Below are 21,527 nucleotides of genomic sequence, written 5' to 3' on the forward strand. Positions count from 1 at the left end.
CGTTTCACCATTTTAAACTGTGTGTGACTCTTGCACCATTGTACGTAGGCTGAAGAACACTCAGTTATAAGCATCTGTCAACACTATGTGAAGAAGTTGTGCCTGTCTTTGGGGAGACTGAATGAATGGAAGACTGAGAAAAAAATCTAGCTTTCTTGGGGCACAGTATCTAACACTTTGACAAAACTCGTAATAAAAAAACATCAAAATATTGAAAAATTTTGACAATTCAAGTTCGTCCAACGTTTTTAAAATTTTGTTCTTTAAAATAATGTTCTTCAAAATAATTTTGACAAAAATTCAAGCATTTTGTTTGCACATCTCCTAGCAAATGTGAACGTTGTTCATACCCTTATGAAAAAAGAAATCCAGTGGTCAAATTTGTTGAAGAGAATTTTTTAGAGGTAAAATTAAACTATGACCTAAAAAGAGTTAAGAGTAAGTACGGTGAAGTGGAGTCCGATATCCCCTATGACCTCCAACTTGGATGGATTCAGTAAACACGCAGAGCTTAAAATATTTTTGTTGGAGATAAATGTGCTGCAAATAAATTAAAAACTAATCAAATTTTATGCACTAAATGCCCGAGGCCAATCCCAAACCGCTTCAGGTTCAGTGCGTGTTGTGTGCGTCGTCGACAGTGTAGAGTACACGTATTAAACTTCCTGGTTAAAGGCATTGGACATTTTCGGTAATTGTCAAAGACCAGTATTCTCACTTGGTTTATCCCAACATATATATATATGCATACAATATCCCTGTGAAAACTTAGACTCAACTGGTCATTGAAGTTGCAAGAGAATAGCGAAAGATTAAAAAAACCTTGTTGCACTAATACATGTGCTTTCATATGCATAATTAAAGGCTTCAGGCCTGAAGTCTTTTATAATTTGAGTAAGAAATTACCTCTTTCTCAAAAACTACGTATCTTAAGAGGGAGTCATTTCTCACAATGTTTTATACTATCAATAGCTCTCCATTGCTCATTACCAACTTGGTTTTTATGCGCGATGAGTGACAGTACCTTTAAACTCCCTGGTTAAACTCTGAGATGAGATCTCTGTCTCAAGGACAGAATACATTTACTGAAGAACATAGAGATGTTTATTGTGCAAGTCCTCATCTCATGTCAAGAGATAAACAAGAAAGGACAGAGCTGGAGGAATAGCTGTAGGGTCTCCAGAGCTTGTCCTATTATTCACTTGCCCGGTTGCTTAAAGGGAACCTTTGGTGTTTTGATCCGTTTGATTGTTTTAATACTATATAATACACAATAAAACTAACTTGTGAAAATTGTTGAAAAAATTGTAATCTTTAAATATAACACCTGGGAGAAAAAATGGCTGCGTCACTCAGAGTGAGAATGTCTGAGAATTACCTGTGGCTCCATAGGATGAAAATCTCTGAAGACTTGAGAAAATGTGTTGACTCTCAAACGATGGTTCGCTTTTTGGGTTTTACTCCCCCCCAACTTTTGCATGATCTGATTGGTGCAGTGGAAAGTATGGATTTAGGTTTGTTTTCTTCCCAACTAGTTTGTTTGAAGGAGACATTGCAGTTCACTAGTTTTTGTCTTTGATGGAAATCAAATTGCATGTATGGCCGTATCTGATTTTGGCAGCTACAGGTATGGCTAAGACTGTTGCTAAGGGTGTCCTATACTTCACTGCATGATGTCGCCACGGTCAAGCAGTAGCCGCAGCTGTAGCCACCAATCAAAACACGGCCTGACTAGCATGTGATTCAATATACTTTTAATTGGGTAGCAACAAGCCTATCCAGTGAAGTTTGAGTAGGTAACCCCTTCCCTTAAACCCCAGGCACCGTGTCTTAAAACTGTACTGAATTCCACTATCCCTAGGCAGATGTGATCACAACACCCACACCTCTTAGAAGTCTGGTTAGTTTGACGATGGGGACCCAGAATTCAAGCAACACCAAGAAACTAATTTCGAAGGATTTGGGGGAGGGGTGGCGTTTAGGTGGATGTTGTGAGGGTTAAGAATGTACCTTTTTATTTGTTTCATGCTTTGAGGGATTCTCAGTTCAGTAGCTTGGATCGTTCCAGACCAAAAATATCTCGGTATTGTTTGTCTGTGTGTTTTCTGTTCAGCAAACTTCACCCCTGGGTTTCAGCATTATGGACAAATATAACCAGCGATGTTTCTCATTACATGTTGTCTTCTTGGCGAATCGGCTTGAGGGCACCTGGGGAACTCAGAAGTGCTGGATCTACCCCTTGGTGGTTCGTTCGGGCCTAGCTTATAGCATTGATAACTTACATGTACAGCAGATGATATCTTTCGCTCAGGCTCGCTCAAAACGCCGTCTGTGGCCAACCCACATATTCTGCCCCTAGGGAAGTCGCAACTTCACTGTGAAATGGAAAAGTTGTGTAGTTGGAACACCCACTCCAAAATAAAGTTCTGCGTAGATGGCATCTTTGCACAGTACACATTTATAAAGGCTAAGAAAAAAGTAATGTGGTTTGTTGAAAACAATTAGTAGAATATTCATTTCAGGGTAGAAAAGAAGGTTTCCTTATGGGTCACTTAAGCATAGTTTGGATAAATTAATTGCTTTCACTTCAAGGTTCTACTGTTTTCTCTGACCTCTTTTTCAGTCAGTCATATCTCCAGTGGATGAACATTTCAAAACAAAACCCACCAAGTGCTGTTCCAAACGTACCTGAGCATTTGCGTGTCACCTTTTTTAGTAAAATATTCAAAGAACATGGCTTTCTAAACTCTGAACATCTTTGCTGATTTCATTGTAAAGTTTCTCTCTTATTTTTGTCCAATCAACTAACTTAAATTGACTTCTATAAGTAGCTGATTACTAGGCCTTGTCGAAGATTACTGACTTGAATGAAGCGGCTTGTAGGCCGCCACCGGCAACAGTATGCAAATGGATGTTTGCTCTTCACTCCAAATGTAATTTCAAGACTCTGGAGTTCAGAAGTGAGTGTTGAAATTGCCCCCTCCAGTGCTTGCTGTTGTGAAATCTGTCCTTTATTCTGGCCAGATAACCTGAACTGGATTGATGAGAGGGTTGTGTCCAGGGCAGAAGTTTTTCGCTGTTGATCCAGATGGTCCGATAGCTGCAATAAACTTGGTAGCTTTTTCATCTGATTGGAAAGTCTTGGTATAAATTATTCTGAGCTGTGAAAACATCGCTATGTGGGTTTGATCAGCACCCACATTCGGCATTATTAGAGAGAGAGAGAGAGAGATAGATTCACGAGAGGTTGGATGCATGGCGGTCGTGGAATAAATTTCAAAATGATAGAGATGCAGGCCTTAAATTTCATTCTGGGGGGGGGGGGGGCACAACAGTTTTTGTCTGGTAAGGGGCACTTCTATGAGGACAATTTTAATTTGTATTGGATTTTTGCAAAGGGCATGACAACAAAATCACAGGGCATTTGGGAAGGTGGTGAGAATTTGATTTTTGTTCACCAATAAGCGTCATGAAACTTTAGGCACCATGCTGTAGTCGACCCAATTTTTATATAACAAAGTCAATCAATACTTATAATTGCTACAATACAGAAAATGGTGGCAAATTACTAGGTCTATACAACAGTCGTCACATTCTCGTCACCTTAAGGTCATTTCCATTTTGTCAGCTATACTTATAATTGCTACAATACAGAAAATGGTGGCAAATTACTAGGTCTATACAACAGTCGTCACATTCTCGTCACCTTAAGGTCATTTCCATTTTGTCGGCTATGTCCACTCACTAACGCTTCAGTGAAACGAAAAGAATTTTGTTGGCTGTTAAATAAGGCGGTGTTAGGTGTTCAGTTTTTTTATAATTAGAAGCCGATATTCAATGCTTGAATGGAACTTTGGCTTGACGAGAATAGCGGTGTACTCAGTGACATAGCTTGGGGCGTAAGAACGATAGTCACATATGGAGGAAGGACCTCAATACCTTTTATTTATCTTGTATCCAGATACTTAGTGAAATGTGAAGAACTTCCCGTGTTTTGAATACAAATTTTGCGAGCAAGCAAGAGAGAAAGTGACGCTTGTAGACTAGGCTGTGCACGTCACAGTTTTATCTTAAATGTAGTTGTTCAGCATGGGACAAAAATATCAATTTGTCTCAAAATTTCTGTACCTGAGTTAAATTTAGCAGGGAATCAGTCACATGTTATGTTTACTACACATCAATCTAGCTGGTAACAATTGCTTGTCAATATGCTTAGCATGTATAATAGACACTCCTAGCCAAGAGATAGTTGTTGTTATTACTCCATTTTGTGGCTCTTGTTCTTTTGAGCATAATTAATGGCCGCCATGTAATAAGAAACAAAATTATGTCAAGCATTTTGTCAAGTCATATTTGTAACACACTCATATTGCCTGTTTAAATACATTATATGATCGAAAAATAATAAATTTATACCTTTTGTATGAAAGAGGCTTAACAAGTACTGAAAGTTACACCCCAGAAGAACCATTTATACTAATAAAATTTAAATTTATTGTTGAATGGTTGATATACATGGATAGAATCCAGGCAGGAATGGTCAACGTGTCAATAATTTGAAACCTCCCCATAAGATCTAATAATTCGTTAAAATTTAAAATTCTTAGTCATTGTTCATGAAGTATTTTGTTGGTTGGAAACTTCACTTTTCCACTTGCTTTCAGATCTTTATTTAGCTTATTTAAAACTAACAAGACACAATTCCAATCCAACAAGTGTTTTGAGCAATGACGTCAAAATTAGACCACATATGTACGAAGTAAGATAACTTGCAATGATCTCAAAAGCGGCAAAAGTGGTTTGGATATTCCTGGAGTGATCAGTATTCTGCCTAGTTCTGGAGTTTCCTGAAAGTGAAATATTACTGTCTTAATTGATAAGTGTTTTGTAAGACAATTTGTCCACGATGACCGCCTGAGAGTGTCAATTTGATTGGATGGAAATGTCACTGACCCAGGGGGTTGTTTAGTTTGGTCGCTAAACTAGCGGTAAATTGACCAGGTGTGGGAGCTTTATCCTGACGGGGACGTTAGTATGAAGAGGGCCCGCTCTGCCCACCTGAATTACTCTGTCGGCTGCCCAAATAAACGCAAGCTTGGACTCCTCAGAGCGTCATCACTTTGTTTTTAATTGGAGAAAATGAAGGGGAAAGGGCAAGTTAAAACTTTTGAGGGTGTGGTATGGGAATCAGCTGTTGAGTATATAATTTAACATGCAAGGACCTCAATTGGCCTTTGAGTCGATCAAGTGTGGGTAAGTTTATTCTCCCTTGTTTTTTTTCTAAAGTTAAAAATTTTAAACTGCATGTAAATAAGCTTTGGGTTTGGTAGGGGAATGTGTAAAAAAACCCACAATTAGTCTATGTGGTTCACCGCGGTGTTTCTGGTTTGATCAGCAGCATATTGTGCCACAGAACCTTGTAAACCATTACATGGTGCTATGTAAAGAAAAAAAGGTTGCATACTTCAAAGCGTAGCTCCACATGCCTTGCAGGAAAAAGTACTGAGCACTTGTCCATCCGGTTTTTTAAATAACTGTATAAGAACTCAGTATTATTATTGTTTTATCATTATTTGTTAAAGTAACAACTATTTCCCTGCCCTCCCCACCCCACCCCAACACTCATAAAAAAAGGAGAACAACAACAAGACAGAACAGAAACAGCTCACCTGAACAAACATGAATAACATTGATGCTGGGCTAAGCAGCTTTAATCTGATACCATAGTAAACTGATATGACACATTAGGATTTATAAGAAATTCCTCTATAATCGGATTGAATGTAGCTTTGTCCTTCACATAGTATTAGATAATCTGCAACATGTTTTGTAAATTAGTCTACTTGCCATGTATAGTAGGCATTATTAAAGTAAATGTATGTATCTCTGACCGACCTCATTTATGATATTTTTCTGCTATAAATTTTACTTTTCAGTATACACACACTCAATAATTAAAACTCATCAAAATTTAATTTCACTTGAATTGTTTGGACATAATATCTCGTCATTGCTGTAGTATGGTTGATGCAGTTGTGGAGCCCAACCTATGGCAACTTACAAACCATTCCCCTCCCATCTAACAAAAACAAACCTGCACACCCCTGTATCATGAATGACTCCTTCCAGTGCAGTGACAACTAATTTGCATATTAACTTTCTTGACTAAGTCCCGCCCCTTTTAACCTGTCAGCCTAATCTATAGCCCAAGTTGAGGGCAGGCTTGATGAAGGCTGCAGTGTGTGTATATATACAGCCGGGTGCTCCCTGTGTGTTTCATTCAGTCAATCTTGTGTAAATGAAGTTGTGTCGGCAAGGCTGTGCCAACACACCTACAGTACACAACACCAGAAGTGGCATTGTTACCACATTGATTTTCTTGGAGTAGAATTTGTGTTTGTGCAATATATAACTTCAGCAATAACCTGAGGATTTCAGAGTGGAAACGGCAACAGATCTCAGCTGTAGATTTTCAAGTTTTCCAGCTGGTTTCTCCGAGTCCAAATCCTCCCTTCTTGTGGAGTGTGACTTGATGCTGGTATGTTCACCAAACTGTAACACTCTGTTATTTGGATTTTTGAAAACCGTTCTGACGATTGAAAAACTGTCTGTGATAAGCCAAAGGTTTTCTACAGTTACATCATGAGCTTTTGGTTCAGCCCAGCCGAATCGGTTTAAGTCAACTGTTCTGCTAAGCAGTGGACTTAAGTCAACGGAGAGTCAATACAACAACTGAGTGGGTGGTGGGTCTGCTCTCTGTTTCTTTTCTTTTTTTCACGAAAAAAAAACTCATCGTGGGAGAAAGCTATTAACCTCAGTATGTATACAAGCACCGTACACTTAGACCACTACAATGTCTACACAGCATGTGTGGTTTGTGTTTTAGTAAACCAGACGGATTTAATTGTCAGTGCTTGACTTCAAGTTGGCAAGAAGAATAGAGAGCTGACAAAAAAACAACAACAAAAACTCTGGAGTTGAAATTGAACTGGCACAAGGAAAACTTTTCACGGCATGAAGTCATCGTTAAATTGACACGTTTACCAGGGAGTTTCACAGTGTGATGAGTACTGTTTGGTCTAGTTACTCCACGCTGCGTTGTCCTAGCCTGAAGAGAACAATAAACTATTTCATCACGTCTCAGTAAGTGCTCGTCCTGTTGGTCTGCAGTACTTGTAAGACGATCTGAACTGTCGGTGAGTTTGAGGAGCGCTGTTATAACTCAAAGCTCTGAATATTTCTCCCCCATGCTGTGTAACTATTAAAGCGTGCATTTAGTAGGAAAACAGTCAAAGCAACCCGTTGTGGTTTTTGTGACCACTACATACTCAAAGTGACTAGGATAGTCTCGCCACAGGACCGTGCTGTTTCACCTCTATTTACATCACCACAGAGACTTGGATTTCTTCGGCCAACTGCTGGTTTGGGATGTAACTCAGAGGGTGGTCTCTGTAACTAGAGGAAAGCTCCTCTTATCTTAGAAACGGACAAAGTGTTGAGTTACTTCGGCCATCCGGCATAACAAGAACTTCACCAGTTGTAAGTAACCACAGTTTGTGAGAACAAAACTTCTAACCTTCCTGCGTATCAATCCCCCCACCCTCTACTGAAAAAATAAATAAAAAAATACAAACCGGATAACAAACTCCTGAAAATGTCATCTGGACTGAAATAAATCATTGTGTTTACACAAGAACGCTTAACAAATCCTTTCAATACAGACGCACCATTGACCCATAATTGTTTGTCTGCAAATACAAAGGTCAACACGGATCTATTATAGCCCGATTGCGAACAAATTCCTGTACTTGAGTTGTGTACATTGATGCGCCGGCCCTCCCCTATCGAACTGTGTTATACGACAGTCGCTTACTCGCCATCTAATCAGTCAGAGCTAACGATACGTAAGAACTCTGTCCGACTGTGCAAATAGACACTAATGAAATTTCCATCATCATTGTCCGGCAACACCAGCCAACTGGACTCCTTTGTCAAATCTCGTTGATTGGGATACATCTTCTTGATCGCCTTATTTCGCTTTACGGCTGAGAACCTGGTCCTCTTCAGATGAAAACTTCAAGGGGTTGTTGATCGGAGACACTTGCTAACAACTCTGTTCTTTTAGCATCTCATCAAGAGGGTTGAGTGTGATAATGAAAGCTGGTAATTGATAGAGACGCCTCGTTGCTTTGGAGAGTTTCACCCTACTTAGGGTAAGTGTTTCTTAAGTTATCCAGGTCAATATTCTTCTTGACCCTAATTCTTTGTATGTACAGTGGGGCAAATAAAGAAAAAAATGTCAGAGTAACACATTTTCTTGCCCTTAAAGACTCTGGACACGTTTACTCAAAATACACAGTAGCATAAAAACTTACTAACGAGCAACGGAGAGCTATTAATATTATAAAACCTTGTGAAGAACAAATCCCTCTGAAGTAACATAGTTTTTGAGAAAGAGGTAACTTCTTACTATAAAATACTATTTAATCTGAGAAAGACTTCAGACCTGAAGCCTTTCTCAGGCATCTGAAAGCACACCAATTTGTGTAACAAGGGTGTTTTTTCTTGCGACCTCAATGACCAATTGACAAAATAAAAATACAACATTCTCAGATTTGTTATTTATGCATGTTGGTATACACTGAGTGATAATACTGGTCTTTGACAAAAACCAAATGTGTCCAGTGCCTTTAAAACATGCCATGGTTTGATGACGTACTTTGGAACAAAGAAAACAAGTAACTCATCTCCCCTTCGTCAACCAATTCCATGGGTCACTTTTGTATCGCTCACTGAAAATAAACAGCTATTAACTGGTTGATGAAGGGATTGTTCGTTTCAGTTGTCTATGGTTACAAGCCGGCACTTTATAAAAAGAAACACACCAACATCCAACCCTGACTTTCTCAATTTGAACAAAACACTGTTTGTGGGGGATCTCTTATTGATTGACACTGAGTGGAGCATTTCACTACCCTTTATATAGATCCAAACTTATTATTTTCCACTTGACATTAAGTCCTAGACCTTGCCATTTGATTTTTTCCAGAGGAACAGCTGCTACCAGGAGAAGTACAGCAGCCAGCATTTGACCATTTGAAATTGACCGCTAGTACTTTGTGTTTCATGCTCACCAATGGATAAATCAACCAGCATCATGTTGACCACAGCGGGTTATTCCGATATTCTGACACCCATGTTTTGTGCAAACTGTACTACCCCTGCCGGACATCCACCGGACAATAGCTTTCTCATGTCACTACAGCAAATATCATTTATAGTCACCTGTATACTGGGCACGGTTGGACTCCTCTGTAATGGGTTCATCATACTCATCTTAATGAGGTTCCCCAACATGAAGACTTTGGCCAACTACTTTATCCTCAATCTTGCTTTTGCCGATTTCCTCTTCATGATCTCGTTTCTGTTCCTCGGTCACCAACTCAGAGTCAACCACTGGGTCTTCGGCAAGTTCATGTGTCGTCTCATTGTACCCTATGACGCTATGACACAATTCCTCGTCATCTATTTCGTCATGATCATGAGTATCGATCGGTACTTTGCAATCTGCCTACCCATCAAGTCTATGAATTTTCGTACTTTGCGCAACGGCAAGATCGTCTGTGCAATGATATGGGGCGTGGCGATACTCACCACCCTACCGTTGTGGATCTACACTGAGCACTCCTGTGTTAATGGATGGTGTACCTGCTTGGCTAGAGTGTCCTCTAATGATGAGGATGATCCAAGATGGTGGATTATCTACACCATCATCATTGGATTTTGCGTTCCGCTTACCATAGTCTGCATTTGTTACTTACTCATCCTGCAGAACCTCCTCACAAGCAACATGCAGGATTCAAAGAACACGCTGCGCCGTGCCGCACGGCGTGTGGCCATCTTAGTCATCTGTATCATCATTGTATTCATCTTGTGCTTTCTACCGTTCTACGTGTTCCAGTTGGTGTACAGCACCATTGATGCCGAGGAGGACGCTAGTAATGCTCTGATACTCATCTATATCATAACCTGGACACTCATGTACTCCCACAGCATCATCAACCCTATTGTTTACGCCCTCGTTGGTGAAAACTTCCGCAAGAACATCACCTTTATGTTCTGTAAACGCTCATCACGTCATGTGATGTACTCGCGCCAGAGCAGTATGCGAACATCCAGCTTTCGCCGTACACGCAACTCTCTAAAGTCTTGTAACAGTAATGACCCTAACGGAATGCGACCGCATAACGGGTATTATGTCCATTTGGACACAGGGCAACATCGGGGTGCACGAGAGGATCCTGTTTAGACGTATGGTTTTAAAAGGAGGGATGTAAATTTGATGTAAAATAAATGTACATGTACATTGTTTCTAAACAATCAGTCACTTAAAGCGGCTTATCTGTAAGTACCTGTAAATATGTATACAAATTATCATTAGTCCAAGCTTTTAAAGTCAAGTAGTGAGATGGTCTCTGTAAAATAAATTAAGTGCCAAAAATATTTAAGTCCATTAAAAAAAAAAGACAAAATCAAATTACGCTCTTCAAAGAATAAAAATAATACTCCAGAGAATGCAACCTGCACCAACAACAAAAGTGTCTGATAGAGTGTCAGAATCACCCCTCAAAAACATTTAACAGACTGACACAAAGAAAACACCACCCACATTAATGAAAAAACCTTGATAGCCCAAAGGACAAGATTGTTAGGGTGTTTCAATTTTAAATGTGTTTGTCACAAACTACAAAACATTTGTATTAAAGGGTGAATGTTATTTTAAAAACTATCCGACATAATCTTCTCTTAAGCACAGGAATGATACTATTCAGCCATGATCTAGTTATAGATGAGAATTGTCAGACTTTTATTCAGTGCTGAAGATACTGTTAACAGAAGCTCCTTGAAATCTTTAACTCCAGGGGTTATCATAAGGTGGAAAGGCCATCATTTCAATAGACCTTCTAAAATTAAAAAAAAATTAAATTTTTTGGAAGGACTCCTTCCCTGCCCAGTGGATGTACACTACACTAGCATATTGTATCTATATTAAGCCTCAATCGTCACAGGTCTCTAAACTTCAATTTAGAAAGTCAAACACTTTAGATGTTACGTGCTCAAGAGGAGAAACGTCCCCTAGCCATTGTCATTTAATACTATTGTTTAATATGCAGCTGCATCCTTACAAGCAACTAAATACCTGCACGGAGGCAACTTTTTGTTTGACGTGTACATTGTATATCGGTGTGGCTGTAATATGATGACAAAGTCGCCGGTTAGGTTCAAGATGAAATTGTTCCTGAGGATTAGAACGATTTATCTTTCCTTAACACAAGTGCGTACTTGGAAACTAATACTGAAAATCTACCCATGCCCCCCCCCTTCCGCTTAAACTATCAAAATCTAATGTAATTATGTTCTATTTATACAAATTGTTATGGCAGTGGGTCGAAAAGCTAGTATTGAGCTCCACCTGTCCATGTAATCTCCCCACCCCTCTGTGTTTTGGGGTTTTCTACTTTGTGTACAACTTGTCCCTGTTCCGAAATTTAACTTCAACCAGTGTAAATAATGTAAAATCATTGAGATTTTTTATGTAATTTGTCTCTTTAATCAAAGGTTTGTGGATGGTTCTACATGTACTGGATGGAATTCTTTTTAAATATTTTGTACAGAAATAACTGCACTATAATGTTTTTTAGAGAGCTCTTGTAAACGATGTTTATTGATGACTTGCATGTACTCAAATGTATTGAAGGGCACACTGTAACAAATGTACATTCCTTCATGCATGTTGAGTGGTTTAACTGCAGTTTAGAGGACACACAAGTGTTTGTGCAAATAACATGCAATCCAGGACATTAATGGTGGAGTTAAGCTGTTTGGTTCTGTCCCATTTGCATGTGTTATATGGTTAGCCAGATACCAAGGCCACCAATTCAAGGGATATCATGAAGCTTAAATGTAACAGTTGCATTAACAATGTAAGCAGTACCAATGCTGAAGAGTCAAAGAGATTTAGGTAAAACAAAGAAAAATGGTCTAGAGCGGGATCTGAAACTGCGACATTCAGATTAACTTGACGGCGCTCTACCAACTGAGCTATCAGTAAGTTAGCAGTTTTCATTTAATCGTTGTGCCAGTAAGAAGCCATTCAACCTGTCAGTTCCCCTATTGGTGTAATACTTGATAGGTTAAAAGAGAATGCGCTTTTAACAGCAGGTTGACCTTAATTAACCAGTGCTGCAATCTATCTTGTTTTACAACCTCCAAAACATAGGCTATTTCCCCAAAGCTAATATCAGTGCTGTAACTTACACAGAACTGAAAGCCTAAAATTCTTCATGATGGCCTCATAATGAGTCGATTAAGCCTAACCAGCATCTAGAATCTTGGTCATGTTTCTGATTGCATTGTCAGAGGTGTCTGTACAACCATAACCTGATTCATCACACCATACAACACCTCTGTCTCTCTCGTCTACAAGACTTGGGAAACATAAATCAGTCACATTCAGTATTATGTTTCACCCTAGAGTGCAATATATGGTTCAAATCCAGGCCCAGTTTCGTAGAGCTGCTTTTAAGCACACAAATTAGCTAAGCATAAAATGACCGACAAAAAAACCCAGGCAAGCTACATATGTACATAGTCATGGTTAATGTTGATGTGTGCTGGTTCCCCGCTTAATACTCCAAACACTAGAAATTATTTAAGCAATATTATCTGCTTAAGCAGCTCGATGAACTTAAGCCAAAATTAGCCGATGTAAATGTGTAAATTCTGAACATAAAAAAGTGGTAATTGTTATTAAAATACATGTATTTCTCTGTGTCCAATATGTAATATATATGGCCATGTACAAAAACAAATAGAGCTTTATACTACACTATAATAGCATAATTTATTAAAAATTTGAATTTTATTTTTTAAACGGTTCAGCAGGAATATCTACTAAGCTTTTGTTTCGTTTGAATTTTCAGTTTTATAGTGGAATATTTATTTAATTCACAGGTGATTTTTTTGACATATGTGTGTGAATGAGTATCAAGGGATGCTTTGATTGTTTATGAAAATGTGAAAGAAGATTTGGTTTTCCCGTTTGTTTTTCTCTGGAAGTGAGTGATTGAACGGGTATGTGAGTAGTACTGTGTTAAATGAGAAGCGCGGTTTGTTTGGAATCATGTACTTGCGAACTCACTGTTATTGGAACTGCCGTCACGCTACAGTCAACTCTCTCAAATTGTGTGTCCCCCCCCCCCCCCTAGAATAGCTAGAATTAAACTATGGTCGCTTAGTTTCATCTATTCTTAGACGATCAAAATACCTTGATGCTTTATACATCTTTTGAATTTGCAGACAAGTACAAAGCAAGAGTTAGTCTGAGAGACTTTCTGTAGGTCCATTTGTCAGTGTTTAGATGAAGCATGAACTGAAAACCCTTGGAAAAATAACCTTAGGATTCCTCAAGATCCACTGTCTGGCCTCGGAAAAGTTCAGTTCCTTGTCTGACAGAAACAACATGATAAAAAGATAAAGAACTATCTTAATGTTTGTTTCCTCAGCTCAGAAAGGTTATAAATACGAGGTTCATGTTGTGCCAGGCGGACTGCGGCTGTACAAGTTGTATACATGAAGCTAGCACAGTTTCAGCGAAAGTTGCCCGCAGCGGAACAAAGCTTTATTGAAATGTTTTGATAGCCTGCCATTTGAAAGGCCAAACTGCCATTGGCTCTTAGTAATCCGAGATGATCTCTTTTATATATACAATGCTGTTTGCATAATGTGCGGATAGTTGACAACCATGGATGTATTTACTGTGGACTCAGTTGCGAAATTACCTGAAGGGTCATGGATTTACCGTTATTGTCATCACAACACTGAAACTAAATGTGTTTAAAACCACACCTGTGTTCCTACTTTTACAGAAGCTTAACTTTGGTCAGCAGTTGGCAATACATTTTGAAGTGCATATTAATCAATCAGGGAAACTTGATACAGTGGGTCTGTTTAGGAGTGTTCTTCAGTGGAAGTTATTCATTTATACACTTATCCGATGTGAGTTCATACATTTGTGTATTTTCATTGGGTTTTAAAGGCTGAAATTACCTTTGATATTGCTCCAATTTATTTACTTGGAATTGAATTTCTTTAAAGGTCATGTACATGGACGTTTTTCAAAGAACCACAGGTTTGGTTTTTCGCAGAATCAGATAAAAGATTTTGCTCAGATTCTGTTGTTCAATGGAAAATGACTCACATTTTCTACATGAAATTGGGCTCTGAAATTCCCCTTGAACAGGGCTACTTCCCTGATACGAATGCACAATATTTCTAAAAAGAAGAGCTAATACATTTTGTTAATTTGCTCAAGTTCAAGTTGCTGTGTTGGGGCTCCAAGGTGCAGTCCATATATTGATCCCTTTATTCAGTGACTGTAAAACAGGCTAACTGGGGCAGAATAACACTGATGCTATGAATAACATCAACGCAACCTACTTGGTATTCCATCAAAGGATTAGTCTTCCCTCGAGCCCCCTTCTTGCCAATATCATACCTCTAAATTGGCTTTTGTTTTCAACCCTCTCTTCTTCTCACCCCTCCTCACATTAGGGAGATGGTGATTCTTTAAGAAGATAGAAGCTTTGTGCCTAAATAAATTCAATCCATCCGGGAGTGAAAGTTGAGATTGTGAGGTGATGTGTGGGTGTTCCGGTGCCTGTATGTGTGCTTGTTAACCCCCATCCCTCCTTAGCCCTGCACCTCCCCAGCCTGAGGTTTCTGATGTGGGTAATGGTGATGGGACCTTCTTAAACTGAGGGATCAAAGGGATTGTGTTTTGTTTTGCCCAGCAAAATATTTACGTGTGGATAGGGACTGTTTTTGTGTATTGTGTGGTTTTTGTGACTGTTACGATTGACTGGTTTTAGAGAGTGCAGGTGTTTTATGTTGTGATGTCTCCCTCCCCCCTCCCCTTGAGGTGGGGGAGGGGGGTAACGTTGGATGGATGTGTTAATGGGTCTGTTGCGAGTGTGGTGAGGGCCAGTAGGGTGGTGTTTGGGTTAAGGAGAGAGGGACAGTGAGGGAACGATTTAGTGGAATAGTGGGTGTGTGAATGAAATTCGTGGGTGATGAAATTCGTTCATTATTATTCTTAGAAACGCACAAAATGGATGACATAATGTTTTATTTGGATATTTACTATTGGGTTGTTGGGTGTGCAAGATTTGATTCAGGAAAGAGAAAAAAAAACAGCATTAAAAAAACTGTGTTTTATAAAAAGTTTATTTTTATTTTGTAATAATTTTCTTTTTTCCGTAGTAACTGTGATTGATGTTAAAGTCATTATAAAGGTCTTTGCTATATATTAATGTTATTGATTGATAGTCTTGCCACTGTTACCGTGGTAATTGATAAATAAATCTACATCAGCAGAAGTAACTGACAAATGTGACATCTTGATCTGAGTTGTTATTGAGTTGGATTACGAGATATGATCGAGAAAGCATGTGACCACGTTTGAATTTTTTCATCCTAGAAATAATTTCTTTTTTGCTTAAATGGGCAAACAAATGTATTTAAAATTTGTTAACCCAGTTTCCTTTTGCATCTGTTTAAAAAAAAATTGGTGGTTGTGAATATTTCATTTTACTTCTAGGGTATTATAGAAGATATCAAATCTTAGAGGGAATTGTTTGAAGGGGCATCAATGCCAAGAAAAGGGCAACCTAGGAACCCTTGCCCCAGGCAATGAAGCGTCTTAACACCACACAATGAAACATCCAAGGCAGTACGATCCCTGCAATCATTATGAAATGCCAGCCTTTTTTTGCTCAGCTTTAACAAGAACAACCAAGACAACCTTAATATTGTATTCTTTGCCTCCAATTTCTATTTGACAAACTCTTGTCACATCAATCTAATGTATCCATCAAGTGCCTCTCTGAGAAGCTGGAACCAAATGCAATCTCCAGATTTATTGAAGATTTCCAAAGTGTCAGATAGTATGTGTCAAGAAAACCCAGATATTCGGTCAAGTTTGATCAAAACATTGAAAAATTATTAACTCAGTTTTTATCAATATTACCCAACAGACCTTTGTTTTCTCTCCTCTCCAAACGGCGCTAAGAAAACACTTGACACTTTTGATATTGGATTAATCTTCTTTGAGCAGACCCAACCTGAATAACCAACGTATTTTGGTATTCTGTGATGAGGGACCAATCAACGAATGACCTGAGGGGAACCCAAGGACATGTTGAATGTCTCCAACCATAAACCTGAACTCTGTCAGGGCAGACATCCCGCGGATTCTTAGTTAATCGTGACTTGCTTGATGAGTTCACGACCCCTAATATCCACGGTGTAACGCACGGTTTTCAAGTCACACCACGTCCCCTGTCGATTTGATAACAGTTAATCCATAGAGCAACATGGTTTTAATATCTGGAAACGCTGACGACTTGCTCTTCTTTTGACAGTCAAGTTTTTTGCGTTATACTGTCGGAAGCTTGTCTTGCTGGTCATTGCTCTTTGGTTATTAGCTATATTATTAAGGTTGTTAACCCCTTGGATGATGCTGATGGGTGACTGAATCATCTTACAATCTCTGGTAAAAATTCATTTTGATAGGGCTGATTATGTGAAGAAAAATCTGGTGACAAACTTTGGTACTTTGTTTTTTTAAGTTGACAGTTTGTATCAAACGTATCGCCACGCTAGGTGTAAAGAAGCTGAAAACTTGACATTGAAATTGGAATGGCTAGAGGCTCTCTGACAAAGTAACATGTTTTTCAGATATTGTCGCAAGTTCAGTAAAGGTATTATGCAGAAGCTGTGGGTAATATTGCGCCTGGGCAAATCTGCTAAGCTTTAAATATTGCTTAGTAGAATATAACAAAACATTTCATGTTTTTGTACACCTCTGACCAGGTGGTGTCATCTTAAAGCACAATCCTTGTAAGCAATAACTTACATTTACCACATACATGGCCAGAGTTATTTTGCTTTTCAGGTCTTACTCTGGTTGGCTGTAAATCCTATAAAAAAACATGCACTGCCAGTGGGAAGATACAATATATATACAGGTAGATTCCCACTGGGGCCATGGTCTACATTGTAAACTTGTCTTGTGTCATTTACGGGATCGGAGCTTCACGGTATAGATATCCAGTGGAGAGTCGAGGGGCTAGGCTGAGAGCTAAATAAATACAGGAATGGTATACATACCCCAACATTCACCTAATGGTTTCCTCGTTGGTTGTACAGACCAGAGGTAATTTTGGTCAAGTGTTATTGCGTTTCAAGTGCCTTGACTAATAACTGAGATTATTACCTGTTTGTTTTATAAAAGCTGCGTACAGTAATATTGGCTGAATGACAATACACTTGAATTGAGGTAGGCAAAGTTCAACAAGGTAAAATACGTGATCATCAGTTATTGCCTACATTCATAGTTGGATTTTTTCTTCTCTTGTTGGCTTGTCAGGAGAAGTTGTTGGGGAAATATGATTTCAAAACCGGGTGTGGCTCTAGTTGTGGCTTAAAGACACAGGATATTCATCTTATCTGTGACTGATCTTCTGTTTTATTTTGAAATATTATTTCTAGTGGCTTTATGAGATGTGGTCTTAATGATCCTTACCATATAGCCGCATTTCCATCCAAGTAAAAGCAATCATTTGTTGATAGCATTACTAGAAATAGTTTTTATACCACAACATATGACAAGCGATGACAAGCCGAATCATTATTCAAAGCTCATCTAAACACTTCGGCTGCCATCCAGGGTCAACCAGAACATTCACCGAAAACATGTCATAACAATCAAAGACTATCTGTTTGCCGATACAATGAGAGACCATCAACCAGATAAATAAACATTTGTTTTTGTATGGGGCGATTGTGAGTTGTTTGAGCTGACAGGGTATGTTTAGTTGTTACTGAGGGGGATTTGTTTGGTTTTGGTAGGATGTGCGTTTGACCTGAGATATACAACCATTTCAAAAGATTTGGACATTTGAAGTTTCTAGTGTGGGGAGCATATAAAGTAATATCATATTCTCATGTTCTTGAACTATCTTTGGAAGTGTATTGAAGTGAAAACAGACCTAAACAAACTCAAACCTTCTCAGTTAGTGCTGAATGAATTCAAACCCACCATTATTTTGCCAGGGATCTTCGATTTGAAGAAACTTTGAAGTACTCTACTTTTGTACCACACCTTCCTCCCCCCAACAATGAAACAACAAGTTTTTGAGATACATCTTAATTATGTCTTTCCCAATTTCTTCTGTTACTTGTTCCCATAATGTCTTATTCCTTACTTATCCCATGACCAGAAATACAATCACTATGTATTTTTTAATACTATTGTCTGCCACTTCTAATTCCCTTTTCTCTTTCTCATCCAACCTTGCAGTCAATATGTTTATTCTTAACACTGGCCATAATTCTCCGCATCCTAATCCTCGTCACACGAAGCAGACGATATCGTATTGTCTTATTGTTGGCACCCATAAGACCACTTCCCACTTCCTCTGTCCATACCAAACAGTCAATATACATTGTCTTAACACCAATCCCCCTTCCCTTACTCCTTTCCTCTCCACTGTCGGACCTTGCAGTCAATATATGCATTTCCCTTACCACCATGCTCTAATCGCCTGATTTCAGCTGTTGATATACAGCGATCAGAACCAAAATGAAGGAGGTCCGCGCAGCGACCATGTGGGCTACGCTTTCCAGGTCAAATCGATGACAGAGATTGGTTATAGTAGGCAGCTGGCCTCAGAAATGAGAATGCTTGAAATAATACGCCGATGAAATGTTCTGTTCAGGTACAAACATGTCGTCATCAGGCTCTTGTTTTTTCTCAATATAATCTGTCATTTAAACTCCACTAACCCATGCGCGCTGACTTTTCCTCATTCTTTAGAAGGTGTAATGCTTATGAAGAATGTTCCTTTTTAATTTTGTTCCTGTTTTTCCCCACAAAAGCAAATTGAATGTCAGTTTGAGGCTTGCAGATGTTGTCATCTGTCATTTAAGATTTACTTGATCACTCAGCTTGCAGAAAATTAAAAAGAACAGTCCCGATGTCGCCAAAATTAATCCCAGCCCCCAATATAAAGTACAGTGTTGGCTGTTTTTTTTGTTTTTTTTTTAAGTTTAAGGAACAAAGGCAATCAAAGTAATTTTTAATATTATGAAGAAAGAATGCCCAATCTAAAATGTGTCGCCCTGTAAATACCACCTCCTCTAATTAGCACCTTTTTTAGAACTATAAATTGAACTGTGCATTGCTTCTGTTTGTCCAGTCAGAACAAGCCGTTACGTTTGCACTGTGTAATTGGCGACCCTTTCAATCATGAAGCCCCACTTGGAACAACAGAGCCTGGCTATAAATAGAAATCTCATTCGTAGTTTTTTTTTCGATTATGTTTTGCTCGGACTTGCAAGCCCTCTTCTGACCGTTTTCTCCTGACGTAAGTCTCCTAGTGGTCACTTCCATGCACACAGCAATATTGTTCTAATGTGTAATTGGCGAGTTTTAACCACTAATTTCAAGGACAATTGCGATGAAATTAAAATTAAATCAACAAGAGCGTTTACAAAACCCTTCAATAATGCATTCAGGGTTCGTGCTTTAAATAATGGACAATCTTTAAAACAATTTAGTACTTGAATGCATTCACAGTGCATAGAACTGTTCTTGTCTTACACTCAAAAAGGCAAGTTCACCAAGGCATTTCCTCCTTGGTAGAGGGCACTCTATGGGGAAATTGTAAATGTCTACTCCAGTACATCCTGGGCACCAGAGGCATGCAGGCAATTGTCCTTGTTGCCTCTATGAAATATCAGGCCTGTACACTATCTGAAAAGATGGGGGGGGGGGGAACAGGCTTCGAATTGGTGTTCAAATTGCGTCCAAGTTGAAGATCAATTGGAGAAAAGTAAAGTTTTTACCGCACTAACTGAAGATTTCATTATAGTTAACACAGTCTGCTGTTTTGCATTTCATTTGTTTCCCTGTACTTTAATAATAGAAAACACGGCCACCTTTAGCCAGAGGGTGTTTTCAGTACATGAGCATCACGCAGAATCTAAAAGGACCTGGCAATTTGTTTTTGTTACCCTCTCAAAATAAACTCTAACGCAGAGAAGCCAGGCAGTTTGTGAATAACATCTTTCATGCCTGCAGCGGTTTCTGTAAAAATTTAGTTCATAAAAAAAAATCTTTTTTTAGGGTTTAGAATTACCCTTCGGCGTGAAAATTGTTTGCTTTTTAGAAGGTTATTTCAAGGGGCTCAGTTTGTACAGTACGATAATTGAATGATTCGCTCTTTTCCTTTCTTAAAATTTTGTGGATGTGACAGCGGTTCACCTTACTTTGAAAAAAATATGCATTGTTCTTAGGTTTATAGGTATCCTTAGAAGGAGAATCAAACTATCTCGAACTAAAGAAAGTATAATAATTGATACATTACTTTGATTATTTGAGTGGATAAGGCATACAAAAAAATGCTGAAAACCTGACATTTCCGATGTTAAACATAGCATGGAGAAGGTAGAAATATAGGGCAGCAAACTGGAAGCTTAACCAATGCCATAGAATCTGGATTCTTGCAGGAAGTAAGACGTACCCTAAGGGGGGAAGGTTGACAATGTTACCAATGTTGTACCAAATTTTGATTGCAGTCTACAATGATGGCCAGATACTGGCATGAAAACAGGATAACATAACAAATTGAATGCTATGCCAGCTTGATTCTTGCAGACATTATTCAAGTGGTACACAGAAATCTTAGGTTACCATTAAGGAAGACTCTTCTTGACTTGTCTGTCGATTGTTTGCTCATGTCCTCCACAAACATACTAGGTCATTTTACTCTTATTAGAAGAACAAAACTTACAGACTTAAAACTGATTAAAGGAACCCATCGCAATTTTGAATTTTCAGCCCATTACAATTTAGGCCTACTTCTAATTAAATGGCAAACCATATGTTGGCATAATTAAGGATATCACTGCAACTTAGAAGTTTCTGCCTTTTAGAATTTACTTCTGATTAAATGGCAAACCATATGTTGGCATAATAAAGGATTAATTAATACTTATTAATATTCTTTTAATGGAACTGCAATAGTCTATATTTTTACTGAAAAACAAAACAAAACATTCTTTACCATGAGTTTTCAAATGTTAACTGATATTGTTCCGGAGGTATCTAAAGTAGTTTTTTGCATGTTCATAAAAGATTAATTTTCAAAGACATGAATGATTATATTAATTAATTGTTTAAACATGCTTATTCTGGAAAAAAATCTTTCATTTTGCCAATGTTTTAAAGCCATTGGACACTTTCGGTAAACAGTATTGTCAAAAGGCACACACTTCGTGTATCACAACTGATATAAACAAATAACAAACCTGTGAAAATTTAGGCTCAATCGGTCATCCGAGTCGGGAGAAAATAACGGGAAAACCCACCCTTGTTTCCACATGTTTCGCCGTGTCATTACATG

The 21,527-nt window shown here is 38.5% G+C and overlaps 2 protein-coding genes across 7 annotated transcripts in view; both read left to right on the forward strand.

The window, feature by feature from the left end:
* LOC139939373 (uncharacterized) overlaps positions 1–21,527 on the forward strand; it is a 179,335-nt gene that overhangs the window by 36,848 nt on the left and 120,960 nt on the right. The gene's annotated exons all lie outside the window — the stretch shown is intronic.
* Positions 5,794–15,403, forward strand: LOC139940043 (somatostatin receptor type 5-like). Its single transcript, XM_071936241.1, has 2 exons — positions 5,794–8,213; positions 9,050–15,403. Exon 2 carries the CDS (start codon positions 9,137–9,139, stop codon positions 10,307–10,309), a length of 1,173 nt encoding a protein of 390 aa, XP_071792342.1. The 5' UTR covers positions 5,794–8,213; positions 9,050–9,136; the 3' UTR covers positions 10,310–15,403.

This window comes from Asterias amurensis, chromosome 7 (assembly GCF_032118995.1).
Source record: "Asterias amurensis chromosome 7, ASM3211899v1".
NCBI lineage: Eukaryota > Metazoa > Echinodermata > Asteroidea > Forcipulatida > Asteriidae > Asterias > Asterias amurensis.

Bases quoted from the DNA above. Each gene is read 5' to 3' on its own strand.
- LOC139940043 (XM_071936241.1), top strand. From the start codon at position 9,137: ATGGATAAATCAACCAGCATCATGTTGACCACAGCGGGTTATTCCGAT.